Genomic DNA, 16,996 nt, shown 5'->3' with positions numbered 1-16,996 from the left:
AATACAATTTCCGATCATTTATGTTTTATTCAGTTTTACCATACCGACTATGATAAGAGTAGTATTTCAGAGTCGGAAGAAAACTAAATGTGAAGGCCTACAATATCGAAACCACATAACATTGATCAACAACAACATTACATTGTCCATTGTTTGTTGTGGTGTTCTTTGCCTCTTATGGTGCCCTCAACTCCGATAGATGGGATTACCGTTGCATACAGAGTGTAACAGCCCACCTGAATATTGACGGGAAGTAGCTGGAGAGTTAGATAACTTTGTTCTTAAGCATGCCATTCCTCTGGTTCTTAAATTTCTGATACAACTGGTACATAACAAACTGATTCATCACAGCATTTGAGCTATTCAATCCCTACCCTGAGGCACTGATTGGAATGAGCAGTGTGTATATTTATCGGAACAATGGCAGAGGAGTGTTCACGGCTGTCTGCGGCCTGGTCATTCCAGCACTGGAACTCGGGACTGTTAGATCGGCATCGTAGTACTGAATGGAAATTCTAAGTTCCCATGGAGGGAATTCCCATGGAGAAAATTAGTGAGAAAATGTGCGGTTTTTCATTTGAGCGAGTATTTTATATGATAACATTGCTTTTAATCCCTAAATTCCTACTGACATTTTTGTAATGGCCTAAGTTAACTGTACTTAGGAAAACCACATTGACAGTGTTTCTGAGAATCCCGTAGTGAAGCACAGGTACATCAGCTAGTCTATATATATAAAATAAGAGTTTTGTCTGTACATTGCTCAGAATTTCAAAAGGATGGTATTTCTGTATCAGTCGTGTTCACAGTAACAAGGAAATGCCCTTTTTACTTTTCCGTAATTTCTGTTTGTATGTATGTACACGCATCACGAGAAAACGGCTGAAGAGAATTTAATGAAAATCGGTATACAAAGTCGGGTAATAAGTCGCTATAATTTAGGCCATAAATAATTTTATTCACGCTGAGAAAAATGGTAGTTTAAGGGAAGGCCTAAAATTTAATTCTCAAATATTTGTTAATGGTTGTATCTTAAAGAAAATCGGTAGGGGAAGTCAAGGAATAAGTCGCTACACTCTAGGCCAGGGTCAGCCAACTGGCTGGCGTGCGGTGTGAGAAGGCTCGTGTGACGTTGGAGAGCCCATGTGACGAATGAGCGCAGAAGGTGGGGAGACGCTGTCTTAGAGTGAGATGAAGAGACAGCCTCGCTTTGTAGTAAACACGTGCAGTGCCATAGGATAATTCCGGGAGAGTTGCCGCACTTTTTATGTCTTTTGTTATATCTCGGTATATTTACTTTAAAAATTGTTGCAAATTCATCGAGCATAATTTGAAAACATGTACATTTGATCAGGGATGAACAAAATATTGGCAATTGAAAGTAAATGGGAGAAAGGAGGGAACAAAGGAATTGTTGCATCTGCGGCGTCTCTCCCTGGATCCCGGTATGGATGCCGACTTTGCTCGGGAGAGATGCCGCAAGTAAAATAATTGATGACAAAATCAAATTTAAGCCAATTTCTTCAACTTTAATATAACCGAACACTAGAACGTACTACAAGACAATTATATCCACATAATATAATCATTCAACGGTAAAAGAATCTATCTGATAATTTACAACATTAAATTAATCATAAATTTCGATTTACTATGAATGTGCATGTGCAATGGATTCTTCACTGTGTTATATAAAACCCCATGGCACTTCAGGCCCTTGAAAGGGCGCAGGCCTGCCCAGCGACCGCTGCTCAGCCCAGAGGCCTGCAGATTACGAGGAGCCTGTGGTCAGCACGTCGCATCCTCTCGGCCGTTATTCTGGGCTTCCGAGACTGGGGCCGCCATCTCACCGTCAGATAACTCAATTCTAATCACGTAGACTGAGTGGACCTCGAACCAGCCCTCAGGTCAAGAGAAAATTCCCTTACCTGGCTGGAAATCGAACCCGGGGCCTCCGGGTGAGAGGCAGGCACGCTATCCCTACACCACGTGGCCGTCATGTTATATAAAGGAAACATCAAAATCATAATGAATATAATTCTGTCCTGACACAGTAATTTGAAAACATGTCTAAGGCAGGATTCTTGAATCAAAAACTGATGTTTATCCTCGTACAAGTTTTTACAGATTGTTTCTTAAAACTTTGTTCTCTAGCAATCTTGCTGCAACAGTCGTTACATGTGGAGCAAGATTCATGCAGCCACTGTTTGTAACTCAAACACTAGATACAGTCATCCTTTTTTGAATATCAGTTTGACTTCGGTGATTATTGAAGTAGCTGTACCTGCTGGACCCAGAGAGCCTTTTCCCAGATTTCCTGACTGCATTCTAAGTTTGTGTTCGTTCCGTCATTATTCTGTAGTATGATTCTGCCTCCCTGATCAGTATTTCCTTGGCTTTCAGTCTTTTAACAGCCTCTCTTAAATTTTCCTCTGTCTATTGAGGTCTTTTAACAGTGCCCTTTTATACTGAGCAGGCATGTTGCAAATTTTTATTTCTGAAAATAATATAATTTTATATAATAAAATAATGTTACCAATGAAATCAGTAAAATAGATTATGTATATTAAAAATTGTGAGACGATAAAATATTCAAATAAAATACCGGTAGACTCTGAATAGTATTGAATGTTTCCAGATCGCTTGTAGAATCTGATAGCAATGAGGCATCTCACCCGGATTGTTGTGCGGCAACTCTCCCAGCTATCAGGGAGCGACGCCGCACCCTCCTGTTGTCATACCTCAAGGCTATCATGGCCCAAAATAAGCGTACTCTCAACTACAGTTATGCTTCTGACGTCTACTGTACTAAAAACGTCTGATGTAAGCATTTGAAGCCAACTTAATATACAATAAATTAACACACGGAAAAACTTTGTCAGGAGGAAACGTGTACTCGCCTCAAGATATCGGCTATAATTAGCGTAATATACGAGCAAATTTCGTCACACTCGCAGACAGTAGTTCTTCCTGAGAAACTGAAAAACCACACATATTGCCATCTAGCTGTAACGATGGGAACCTTTAGCTACAGTGTATGCGGCATCTCTACCTGGGCGGCATCTGTCCCGGATTTACCTTACGTAGTGGTGGTGGTAGTGGTACAGTACTTTATGGGAGGATCTATATTTATTTGTTGAAAAGGATAGGAATGCTTCAGCTAAATGTTTAGTTTGTAGAAAAGAGCTGCAGTATGTAAATATATATAATTTACAATGCCACTACAGTTTGTGCCATGCTGCAGATTATGATCGGTACCAAGGCGAGGAAAGGGTGCGTGTAATTACAGAACTAAAAGGTAAATCAAATAACTCTGTCGAGCATTCGATCAGTGAGTCAGCAGTTCGACTGAGTTATCAAATTTCATATTTAATTGCAAAGAAACTTAAACCGTTCAGTGATGGTGATTTTGTAAAGGAATGTCTAATTCTAGCAGGTGAGTTGTTTTTCCAAATATCATTGAAGAGTTTGAAGCTGCCAGCTTGTCCGCATACACAGTGTCGAGAAGAATTCAGGACCTATCTCATGATGTCCACCTACAATTATTAGAACTGACAAAAAGCTTCCGGGCATACTCCTTAGTAATTTACGAGAGCACAGATATTTCTGACACGGCCCAACTAGCCGTTTTCATACGAGGGGTTGACGAAAATTTTACAATTTTGGAGGAATTACTGGATTTAGTGCCTATGAAGAATACCACAAAAGGCATCGAAATTTTCAACTGCATTGTAAGTGTTGTTGAAAATACTTCCTTGCCATGGAACAAACTAGTTTCAGTAGCAACAGATGGTGCACCTTCTATGGTAGGACGCAATTCTGGAGTAGTTGGGCTCATAATACAAAAAATCTAGACTCTCAATATAGCTCACACACTTGTTCCAATTCACTGTATCATACATTTAAAAAATCCATGTGCGAAAAGCATTGAACTGAACAATGTAATGACCGCAGTGGTTAGAATTACTAACCTCATAAGATCAAGGGCCTTACATCATCGGCAATTCAAGGAATTCCTAGCAGAAAGTGACAGTGAACTTTGTGATTTGCCTTATCATTGTGCTGTTCGCTGGCTTAGTTGAGGCAAAGTACTTGATGTGTTTTTTCAACTACGACAAGATATAGTTACATTTATGGAGCAACAAGATGTGCCAGTCCCCGAACTACAAGATTGCAGGTGAATTTTGTGACCTCACATTTCTTGCAGATTGAACAGGTCATTTGAACATTCCGAATGTTTCTCACCAGGGAAAGAGTTTAATAATTACAGAAATGTTTGATAGAGTAAAATCGTTCAAATTAAAATTATGTCTGTGGGAGCGTTAGTTCATGAACAGAACTATTCCACATTTTCAAAAACTGGTTACAGTGTTTGGATGTGCTACAGCTAAGGATATTGATACGTATGTCAAAATCATAAAAAAACTTTTATTTGGAATTTGATTCATTTAACAATTTGGAGTCTCTGGAAACTGATTTTCAACTTTTAACCACGCCATATTCAGTTGTTGCAGATAATGTTGATCCAGACCTACAATTAGTTAATAGATATACAGTGTGACAGAGAACTAAGAGATAAATTTGTAAATAAGAGGGATTTGTGTGACTTCTGTAGACATTTTTCACAAAAAAGGTTTCCCCGATTGCGTAGGTTTGCAGCAAGAATGTTGAGTATTTTCGGTTCGACGAATGCCTGTGAACGACTCTTTTCTATTTTAAAAACAACCAAACCAAAACAGAGAAGCTAGTTGTCAGATCACAGTTTGAAGTGTGCACTTAAACTTAGTGTTTCACATTAACTCCAAATATTGAAAAACAAGTCAATGAAAAAAGACTACAAAAATCAAGGAAACCTACGAGTGGCAACTGAGTATTGATATCATGAGGTTAAACGTATGTTTTGAGTTTACAGATTACTTTTTGTACTATTTTTGGTGTAAAACTGTACTGTTTGTTACTATTAGCACTTTTTTTACAGTGCATGATGTTGTAAAACACAGCAATTTTTTGTTCTATATCGGTTCCGAAGATGCATCGAAAGAAAACAAGTTTAGTTTGTATATGTAGAAATAAAGTTGCTTTATAACTCTTATGCTACTTCATAACAAAGTTACGTTACAATAAAATATATAGAGAGAAATATGTTCTACACATATCACATTGTACCTGCAGCCCTTGGGCCTCCCCCTACGAATGACGTTTCCACTCGCCCCTCTAGCCTTCACTTGTCAGTTACCGTTCTAAGTACTTCGTTTCGCTGCCCGAGCAAAGTGTGCGACGTGTTACCTGACATCACACATACACGCAGTTGGCTGACCCTGCTCTAGGCCATAAATAATTGTATTCACGCTGAGAAAAATGGTAGTTTAGGGGTAGGCCTAAAATTTAATTCCCAAATAATTATTAGTGGTCCAACCGATAAATACTATATAACTTTAGTTATATAGTATTAAAAGTTATATAGTATTATATTTCCAATCATTTATGTCTTATACACTATTACCATACCGGCTATGATCAGAGATATTCATGAATTTGGATTTTTGTTACTAAGTCCTTATCAGCGCCGAGTCACGAAATAATGGGTAGAGAGGATTTAATGAATATCTGTATGTAAAGTCTGAGAATAAGGAACTACAGTTTACGCTATAAATAATTTTATAAGACGCCCTAAGATCAAAAAGTCGAAAGAAAACTAAATGTGAAGGCCTACAATATAGAATAGAATTTATCAACAATAACATTACATTGACCATTGTTTGTTGTGATGTGCTTTGTCTTCTGTTACCACTCTTCTCTGATAGATAGGATTACTGATGCGTACAGAGTATTTTTTTAAAATTTGCCTTACGTCGCACCAGCACAGTTAGGTCTTATGGCGATGATGGGATAGCAAAGGGCTATGAATGTGAAGGAAGCGGCCTTTGCCTTAAAAAAAAAAAAAAAAAAAATGCTATTTGTTCGGAGCATCGACCTATAGAAGTCTTTTGCCCCTACTTGCATCATATGTTATGAACCTGTGTGTAATTGGAATTGTGGATGTGTAGAGTATGGCTGCCAAATGCAAGATCTAGTGTGGTGTAAGAGCATAAAATATCTATATATAAAGGGAACTGTGCTTTGTTAGCGGCTTCTTGGCAGTATTTATGACACTGTGGCATATATTTATTGTGTGTGAGTGTTGTCTAGTGAATTAGTGATCATTTGATATTGATTTTTAACGTAAGTCTATTGTGTTTTTATGCCATAGGCGATAGTCATCTTGTTTTGCCCTCAATCCATAGACAACACTACTAAGAGAGACACTCGATATAATTATTTACTATATTTGCATTGCCCTAAGTGTCGACCATTTTGTTCCATCTGCCATCAATGCCATGGAAACTATGACAAAGACGGGAACTATGCATGCTCTTATCGACGTTGCCAAGGAACTAGAGTCTACACCTGTTGACACCATTACAATGGACGTATTTTTGACGGTATAGAGTAGACAGAACAGCCAGCGACTCCACGCCGAGTGTTAGGCGGCGAGAAATAACCTGACACCCTCAGGGAGCCAACGGCTTCGAGCGGATGAGCTCCTTGAGGGAGGAAGGGCGGTGGTCCCTCAGTGGAGGAAATGCCACTGGAATCCACTGAAAACCTGATGTCGGGCAGCAGCGCCATCAGTATCGACTTGATGCACAGAGCAATTCATGCTCGAGATGGGTCAAGAGCGGAGAGCCTCAAGCGTCACCAGAATGACTGGTTTTTCGGTTGTGGTACTGCGGTGTGGAAGAGAGAGGGACCTCACTACACTATTATTCCCATGAACACTATCATGATAGCTGCTTTAAATGGATCTAATTCGTCATGCGACCCGGCTGACAACCGGCGCTTTTGCGGTTCCAGGCTGCAAAGTGTGAAATGTGCTACTGGGCATGTGCATGTAGGCAACCAGGCTGCATATGCGAAATTTGCGACTGGAAGAACAAAGCAGAATGTGGGTACTTGGAATGTGAGAGGACTTTTAGCTTCAGGAAAACTTCTCCTGATAATACAAGAGCTGGAAAGGTATAATATAGGAGTGGCTGGGCTAAGTGAAACTCACTGGAAAAACAATGGCCATTTTAGGAGTGGTAATCATTGGGTCTATTTTTCTGGAAATGAAGAAAAAAGCAGTAACGGGGTCGCAATTGTGATCAGTGACAAACTGAATGACCTAGTGAAAGGATATAATCCTGTTAATGATCGCATTATAACACTAAGTCTCAAATGCAAGCCACTTTCAATCAACATCATTCAGGTTTATGCCCCAACAGCGGATGCATCTGATGAAATAATCGACCGCTTCTATCAAGATCTTGATGCTACTGTTTCAGCTTTTCCAAGCAGAGAAATAACTATTGTTATGGGAGACTTCAATGCCAAAATTGGTTCAACACAACATAATGAGCATGTCAGAACATCGATAGGAAGATACGGAATTGGAGAAAGAAATGAACGGGGGAACAGGCTTCTTGAGTTTGCAATTCAAAACAGGTTCACTATAACTAATACAGTCTTCAAGCATCACATACGGCACATGTACACATGGACATCGCCTGATGGTCAATATAAAAATCAGATTGACTACATCTTGATCAGTTCAAGATGGAGGTCTTCTGTAATGGACACCAAAACTTGTCCAGGTGCAGTATGTGGCAGTGATCATCAGCTTCTTAGAACAGAAATAAGAATAAAACTTCAAACACCAGTTAAACGATCATACAGGATACCACAAGTAGTTAATATGTCGTCTTTGAAGGAATCATTGGCGCGAAGAGCCTCCATATTACAGGATCCAATAACAACTGCAGAAGGGCTGTGGAATGTGACAAAAAACTGGATAGAGTCCTCTTTGAATGAATCTCGAGTACCAAATACTAGAAGGCAACAGTGGATCTCTGACTTGAGCCTTCAGCTTGTAGAAGAAAGAAGGTGCCTTAAAAAATCTGGTATTAACACTAAAGAAAAAAGAGAGCAAATGTCTGATCTTGATAGAAGGATTCAGTCTTCTTGTAGAAGAGATAAGAATAATTTCCTTAGTAACATTTGTTTTGAGATTGAAGACCATGCAAATCAAAACCACAGCAAGGATCTTTTTGACAAAATTAGAATAATCACTCGAGAATTCAAGCCATATTCCTGGAATATACAGAACTCAAAGGGGGATGATGTTGTGGATATAGAGAACGTTCTGGAAATATGGAGATTGTACTGCCAGGATCTATACAGTGAACAATGTAATGCACAAGACCAAGTGAAGATAGACAAGCAGTCAGATCCTGAACCTGACATCCTCCGAGATGAAGTAGAAATGGCTTTGAAAATGCTGAGAACTGGAAAAGCGTGTGGACCTGATGGAATAAGTGCAGAAGTCTTGAAAGCTACAGACGGTGCTGGAATTGAAATGCTGTTGAAAATCTGCCAAGCAATATGGAATTCTAGAAGATGGCCCGAGGAATGGGTACAGTCAATCTTTGTCCCAATCCACAAGAAAGGATCGATGAAAAAATGTGAAAATTATCGCTTAATTGCTTTGATTTCACATGCCAGTAAAGTTATGCTTCATATCCTGCACAAGCGACTCCGGGCATTTCTAGAGTATCAAATTCCTGAAGTCCAGACTGGATTTATGAAAGGAAAAGGTACTCGAGAACAGATCTTAAGCCTAAGACAAATCATAGAAAAGGCTAGAGAATTCAATGTTCCGGTATATCTGTGCTTTATTGACTACCAAAAGGCCTTTGATACTGTCAAATGGAACCATCTTTGGAAAATTTTGGATGACATGGGTTTGCCACTCCATTTGATTGATCTCCTCAAGTCCTTGTATAAGGAAAATACAGCCACTGTGAAGATTCAAAACAAACAGTCTCAGCAGTTTCGTACAAGGGCTGGAGTTCGCCAGGGATGTATCCTGTCACCGTTACTTTTCAATATCTATGGTGAATATGCAATGAGAACTGCATTAGAAGGCTGGGACAAAGGGTTTTCCATTGGGGGATGCAAGATCAACAATTTGAGATTTGCTGATGACACCACCTTGATAGCATCATCTGAAGAGGAGTTGACAGAGCTGATCAAGAGAGTAGAGGAAGCAAGCCTAGAAATTGGATTACGCCTAAATCGACAGAAAACCAAAGTCATGATTGTTGATCGTAAGAACAACAACAGTCCACATATCAAACAGATTGGAGGGTGTGAAGTTGTACATCAGTATGTATACCTAGGCTCCTTACTATCCAATTCTGGTGGTTCCAAGGATGAAATAAAGCGCAGAATTGAAATAGCAAAGGTAGCAATGATCCGTCTGCGGAAGATCTGGAAAGATAACAACATCACCATTAAGACAAAAAAGAAGCTCGTTGAATCTCTAGTCTTCTCAGTCTTCTTGTATGGCGCAGAGACGTGGACCATCCTCAAACGTGATCGTGAACGGATAGAAAGCTTTGAAATGTGGTGCTGGAGGAAAATGTTAAGGATTCCTTGGACAGCTCATCGCACGAACACATCAATCCTGAACCAACTTCAGATAAAAGTTCGTCTATCGTGTAAGGTCTCTCAACGAATTGTACGCTACTTCGGACATATAATGCGCCGAGATGGTAGTCTACAAAAGCTGATTGTTGAGGGCAAAGTCCAGGGAACCAGACAACGAGGACGAATACCAACGCGATGGATTGACATGGTGAACGGCCCCCTACAGTGTTCTCTCAGAGTAACCACATTGAAAGCTTTAGATAGGGAAGGATGGCGGAGTATGGTTCATAGGCTAGAGGGCTGAATATTATGATAGTCACGACGCCTCAGTCATGAGGCAAAACGAAGAAGAAGAAGAAGAGTGTTGAATGTGAGGAAAGGAACGTTAAGGACAGGGATATTAATCATTTATAATTAAAAACCCCTGACCCAGGCGGGAATCGAACCTGGGGCCGCCGGGTGACAGGCGGATGCGTTGCCCCCTACACTGCGGGGCCGGACATCCTTGGCCTTAATTAAGGTATAGCCCCAGCATTTGCCTGGTGTGAAAATGGGAATCCACAGAATAACATCTTCAAGGCTGCCGACAGTGGGGTTCGAATCCACTATCTCCCGGATGCAAGCTCACAGCTGCATGCCCCTAACCACACGGCCAACTTGCCCAGTCGTATGAGTGTAAAAGTCTACCTAAATATTGGTGGGAAGTAGTTGGAGTTAGGTAACTTTCTTCTTTAGCATGCCGTTCCTGTTTTTCATAAATTTTCCGGTACTACTGGTACGTAACACACACGTTCATCGCAGGATTCGAGCTATTCAATCCCTACTCTGAGGCACTGATTGGAACAAGAAATGTGCTTATTTAACGGAATAATGGCAGAGAAGTGTTCATGACTCTCTGAGGCCTGGTCATTCCAGCTCTGGAACTTTGGACTGTTAGATCGATAGCGTAGTACTGTTCGTTAAAAGTTAGAAAATATGCAGTTTTTAATTTGATTGAGTATTTTATATGATAACATTGCTTTTAATCACTGCATTCCTACTGACATTTTTGTAATGACCTTTATTGACTTCTGTTAGGAAAACCACAAAGTCAGTCTTTTTGAGAATCCCATGGCGAAGCACGGGTACATCAGCTAGTGTAATAATAAGTATAGATTTGGCAGTAGGACAAAGGCAGATATAAACAAAAAGTAGATGTATGTGACCTTATTGTAAATTATTCTATTATTATTGTACTGTATATCATGTGAGAGAAACTTACAGATATATTGGCAACGTTAGCATTAGTGATACATGTATTACTTGCTGTGTGTTCTAGGTTTCTGTGTGACATCAAACAAAGTGGAAAGTTGAACAGTGAACAGTTTGCACTTGCCATGTGGTTAATTAATCAGAAACTACAGGGAATTGATCCTCCTACAGCTTTGACTCCCGAGATGGTACCACCAAGTTTTAGAACCAAACCACCAGTAGAAGGGGTCACTGTAAGTTCACTTTCTTTTAATTTAGTGTTTCTTTTTTAATTTTTTCCTTGTCTTAGGCCAAGGATGTTCAAGGAGGATGTGTTATGTTCTACCTGTTAAGGGGAGCTGTTTGTTAAAATTTTCTGAAATTAAAAAAAGAACTAAATAAACTTGTAGCCTATTTACTCATTAAAATATCTCAATTTGAATTTAAAAATCAAAATGCAAGATATATGCAGGGTGTAAAGAAAATGAACTTGATTAATGTTAACATATTTAAAAAAGTAATAAACCATCACACTTTTGTATATTACAGTTTATTACATTTCTTTCAGCCTGTCTTCCTTTTAAATATATATGATAAATCATTATCTGCCATGTGCCTTTAAGGTATGCATAACCATACAGTGTACTTTTTCACGCCCAGTTACACGAATTAGGTGACTAAACATACCTTCTCCTCTCTTGAAGTCTGGCCAGCATTGCTTGTTTGGGATAGATGCTGATATCTTCTCTTCCTCAACTTAATAACAACTTGATGAAAAGGTTCTATTTTCTCTTATGAATCTTTTGGCTTCCTGTGAACAATATTTGTTACTGCCGAAGAGACAGTACACTTCCCTGCTTTATTGCTATCTCACATGCTTTAAAATGTAGCATTTTGTTTTTAACACCGTGCCCATTATCGTGTAAACATTTCACATATTGAATCTGTTCATTTAAAACTTGTCGTATAACTTGCTGACAAGTAAGAGGTGATTGGTACACTTTGAATTGTGTGTGAGCATGCATTTTTGTTATATTCACATTGAGTTGTGGTGGTGGTGGTGATGGTGGTGGTGTTTTGATAGGAACTACAACTAGGCAACCATCCTCTTAACTCTAATCAGAGGGAAAAAGTGGAAGGGATGGAAGGGATGTGAAGGTAGCAGCTAAAAGAAAACAAGGGCCATGAAGGGCATGAAAATGAAAGACTCCCTACACTTTGCAACTTAATACCGTCGGGGTAGAAAAAGAATAAGAGTTGACCAAGAGAGGTCGGATAGGATAGATGAAAGTGAGGAGCCTGGCACACGTAAGTGGAAGCAATGCCAGGACTTGGCTAAGGGCCCCATAGTCACACCACATTTCCAATTTAACACATTAGCGACCAAGCAGGTGATTCTCCCCTGTGGACCGGATTGTTTCAAATTGTAACTACTAGGATGCACTGATTTACTTAAACAGACAAGATCTGTTCTAATGGTCATATCGAGATGAAACTTTGAAATCCTACTCACCAGAGGGTCTAGTAGTTCTGTGATGTATGATACTTCTCGAAACACACTCCATTATGGGAGGTACCTTGAAGAATGAGCAGATGTAGCGGGTTTCCTTCCTCATCTTGTGTGCACTGCAGAGTTTACAGGGCTTTGAAGGGTATTTTTTGTTTCCTGACCCTCTGTAGCCTCTAGTTTTATTTCTTCGTATCCCCTGATAGTCTTCCAGGATGGTTCTGCTTTGGTTTTCGGGATGTGGGTGTTTTCGTGGGATCTTCTTGTTCTTCTCCATATTCAGCCTCTTGAACATCTGGCTGCTGTTTTAATGACCAGTATCTAGCTATCTCCAGCAGGAATGACTTTATATGTGGTATTCTTTCCAGGGTTCTGGGTTCTGTAAACTATGAATGCATTAAAGAGGGCACAATTTATCAACCAGAGAACTACTTTCTTGCTCCACTTGATGGTTTTTCTCAGTCTTGTATAGTATGACAAATCCTGGTCTGTTCTGTCCACACCCTTGATGCATTTATTATACTGAAAGATGCAACCAGGCTTCTTTAAAACACCACTTCTTGTTTCTACACGCTCTTTGATGGTAGCTGGATTTACAGTGCTAACTGTTCGCACCACCCACTTCTCCTTCCAACGTTGTAAAACCACATCTCCCTTCTGGCAGTACAAGTTTTCCCCCTTCTTCATACCGTTTACAGCAAGTGAAAACTCTGGTGGAAGTCCCCTATTGGCCCTAATAGTCCCACAAACCCTTGTCTTCCTTGCAAGCAAATTATCTGCACTTACCACACTGTTACAATAGTTGTCCTGGTAGACATAATGCCATAGGTCTAAATGTGGTGCCAACACAGAAAAAATGGTTTCTTCCAATCTTTTACCTTCCTCACTGTATATTTCCATATTATAAATGTAACCTGTTATGCCCATTGCATTTTCTGACATGTTTCAAAATCACAAAAGCAGTATAGTATAATGGGATCCACCTTTTCAATACATAACTGTTGCACATAGGTTATATTGCAACATTTTAATTATAATGGTACCGGTTTCGACACGTATACAATGTCGTCATCAGCCATATATTAACCAAGTAAGTGAATAGATATAGCATATAGCAACACGACACACAGATTAGATAAAATTCATATAATGTCACATTTAAAAAAGCGTGTAAAATATCTAAAGATAGCTACGCATTAGCGGCGTATTAGTCTTGACCTGAGGCACTTTCTGTGAATTTTCTGCTTTGATATGATAAAATTTTTAGTGAACACGTTAAAATCTTATTCATAATACGGCACTGAGGAATAGAATGTACATGTAGGTCCTATTGTATTGTGTTGGACCGAGGTTCCTCGGTTCAAGCGGAATGTAAAACCTAAAGAAAACAGAGAACTGATTTGAGTGTGGAGTTCTGTAGAGGGCAAGTCAAATGAAGCATGGATATAGAGAATCAAAGGATGGAGACTCGCCTTGCTGCAGTGTGCCGGGAAGCTTACACTGTGGAGAGGAGTTGACAACTGAAGCAGGTTTACGGGTAAAGGTGGTTGGGGGTGGGGAGGATAGGAAGGGAGAGACTTGTAGAGGAAACGCCTACATGGGAGGTGTTGGGGTGGGTCTAGAGGGCTGTGTGGTGGGAGCGTGTAGCAAGGTAGGGATTTATGTAATGCATGGAAGATCGAACGCTTTCTTGTAAACTTAACATGTTTAAGAACCATAATAAGAAAGTCTTAAAGAATATTGGATTTCTCGGAAAGTTCATTTAGGTTTAAATTAGGGTTAAAAAACTGATCAAGGTGTATAAAACAATTTTCAGTGATGTCCAGAAGAGGGCCTTTTCGTAATGTTCTAAGAATCTCAAAGTCTTGGTCTGTTGTAGTAAAAGTATGTTTTGCGTCATGCATATGTTGGGCCACTGCCGAAAACATATTATGTCTAATGGCATTGACGTGCTCCATGTACCTGATTTTAAAGTTTCTTCTGGTCTGTCCTATGTACGTGGAATTGCAATTATAGCAACTAAACCTATATATCCCTGACCTCAAAAGCATGTTATTTTTGTTTATTGTGTTAGTTATGGATTATTTCAACATTTCTATTGTTGGTATGAAAGGATATCTTGATATTATGCTTCTTAAAGATGTTGGTGACACTAAACATTTTCATTGAGATACTGGACGGACACGAAACATTTCAGCTGCATCAGAAAAGAAAGATATTAGCCAAGTTAAATGAAATACTCAAATATTACATGTTTTAAAGAAGATGATACGGCGTAATACACAGTATTCAGCGCAGAAGAAAGGAATTGTGGTGTAAAATAAGGATATTTGAATTAAATACGCTCACCAACGGGTCAAACAAGGAGCGAAACGACACATCGAAACTTATTAAAAATAGAGATTGTAAGACAGAAAAATAACGAAGAATCATTACCAAGAAGCAAAATTAAGAGATTCTTAAGCCTTAAACAGAATTATTATATAAGAAATTAAGGCAAAGATAAGATCAAAGATACACTGAACCCAGTGTTAGATATTTTGGGAAACGTCAGCTCAATAAGCAAATACAAGAGTATTGACGAGATATTTGATTTTTAAGAAGCATTAAATTAACTCTTACTTGTTGGGATTATTTTATGTTAATACTTGTACAAGAGAGATGATTATGACTTGCTAAATTTGAGGTGGACCGACCTGGAGGTGAACATGTAACCAGCCAGCCAACCAAACCTGATGGAGAGGACTCCAGCTGACCCATATTATCCAGCCGGCCAAGGACTACAGATGTAGCACCGAGAGCTACAAAGTCGCCATACCCATTGAATGACAAGCTAAGTTTATTAAATGATTGTTCTTAATTAAGTTGGAATGTAGTAACCTCATGAAATTTATAGTAATTGACCCGTAAACAAAGTCAAACACAACTACACGTTAACAGCAGTAAAAAAAATGAACTAGCTGTTACAACAAATGAGCTAGTTCACCAAAGAAAACGGGAAGAGAGTACAGACACTGTAAAACACCACCTAAAATAGACAAGGAAGAACTTACCAGAACTGGTGGAGAGGTGTCACGATTAAAACCGTGGATTAAAAACAACAATTGTACCTGGTATCAAAATACTAAGATTAAATAAAGAACAACATGTCTTACCTTGAAAAGAAAAATATAATACCTTTATTTCAGGAAATTAAATTAATTTAAATTAAATTAAATTAAATGCCTTAGCAAAGAAAACTTCCACGAAATAAATGAATCGAATAGTCTATTTAAATAAAGTTAAATGGCAAATTAGAAGGATTAAAATTCCTATCCGTGGTCGACCAACCTAAGAAGAAAATAATAAGTAATTAAACAAATTAATTCTTTCAGAAACCCAAATCTTAGTGAAACTGGATAAATCAAGATTTTTCATTTTTCGTTTCTAGAAAGGTAAGAATTTCTTATTACTTATTCTTTTAGAATTTACTTCAGTTACACAACATAACGACACCATTAATCACGGAGTTCTCTCCAAGGGAATCTGATACTCCACACGTCACCATAAACGAAAAAAATACTACCGCAAGGGCAGGAAAATAAAGGAAATGTATAGATATATCCAACTCGAGATAGAGAAAAATTCCAAAGGTAATGTTAAATGCCAAATAACATGCTCAAATTTTCACAAGAGCAAGGGCCAAGTCATCCAAAATAATTGCATTACCACAACCTGGTCCACAGACCCTGAGAAAAAAAAAAAACAAAACAATCATCATCAACTCCAAATCGTCACGGCAACGAACACATGCCATGAACATAAGCCACGACCAATCAGTACAACTACAACAATGGTCATTACTCAAGGGGCAAAACCACAAAATTACAAGTAATAAATAGAAAATGAAAGAACAGGAAAAGAAATAAAGACAGGAAAAATTAAAATCAAATTTCAGTCCTCTCGGGGAGAACTCGCGTGGACTCCCCCTGCCCCCCTTCCAAAAAAAATGACATAGTGGGATAATTTCACAGCCACCAATAACATTACACTCTATCCTTTCAACATAATTGATAATAATTTTGTTTTACCCAAAGTAAATGTAACATGATAAGCATTAATATGCGTACAGAACACGATCATTTCTTCTTCTTCTTTTATGACCACATAGGATCACTTTAGTCAGTCCGTCGTTCAGGTCTCTTTGAAGGGATTGTTCGGGCTTTGCGGTCCTCCCAGTACTTCTTCAGACGCTCCGATCTTCGTGCCCTTTCCTCAGTTGAAAATGTGCGTGTTGTTGGTTTGTTTTGTGTAAGGGTAAAGCGGAGGTTTGTATTCTTGAGTTTTGTATTCAATTTTATCTTATTTTTGGTGTCTTCTGTTGTAAGGCCTATTTCCTTCAGATCCTCTCTTACTTCTCTGATCCATTTACATCCTGTTGTGGTATTTTTTGAGACGAGATTGTGTTGTACTAGTTGTTTCAGAAGTCTCGAGTCCTGCATCCTCATGATATGTCCAAAGAATCCCAGTCTCCTCTTACGCATAGTATCTGTAATGGGTTCTAGCTCTTTGTACACGACTTTGTTAGGTATTAACCGCCACTGTCCATCTTTCTGATATTTTTTGTTGATACAGGTTCTTCCAATTCTCCTTTCAATTTTCTGAAGTCTGTCAGTCTTTGGTTGTTTATTCAGGTAAAAGAGTGTTTCTGCTGCATATGCAGCTTCCGGTTTTATAACTGTGTTGTAGTGTTTTATTTTTGTATTTATTGAT

General features: G+C 38.9%; 1 protein-coding gene across 2 annotated transcripts in view; it reads left to right on the top strand.

Annotated features, from left to right (window-relative positions):
- Eps-15 (Epidermal growth factor receptor pathway substrate clone 15) overlaps nt 1–16,996 on the top strand; it is a 555,588-nt gene that overhangs the window by 162,499 nt on the left and 376,093 nt on the right. For both annotated transcript variants that reach the window (XM_067145864.2, XM_067145865.2), the window contains exon 8: nt 10,826–10,991. In XM_067145864.2, coding sequence (XP_067001965.2) covers nt 10,826–10,991 — 166 coding nt within the window. The remainder of the gene's footprint in view (nt 1–10,825; nt 10,992–16,996) is intronic.

The sequence above is a fragment of the Anabrus simplex genome, chromosome 4, assembly GCF_040414725.1.
Source record: "Anabrus simplex isolate iqAnaSimp1 chromosome 4, ASM4041472v1, whole genome shotgun sequence".
In the NCBI taxonomy this organism is placed as follows: Eukaryota; Metazoa; Arthropoda; class Insecta; order Orthoptera; family Tettigoniidae; genus Anabrus; species Anabrus simplex.
Note: the sequence above shows the minus strand (reverse complement) of the source record. Positions and strands in the feature narration are given on the sequence as shown.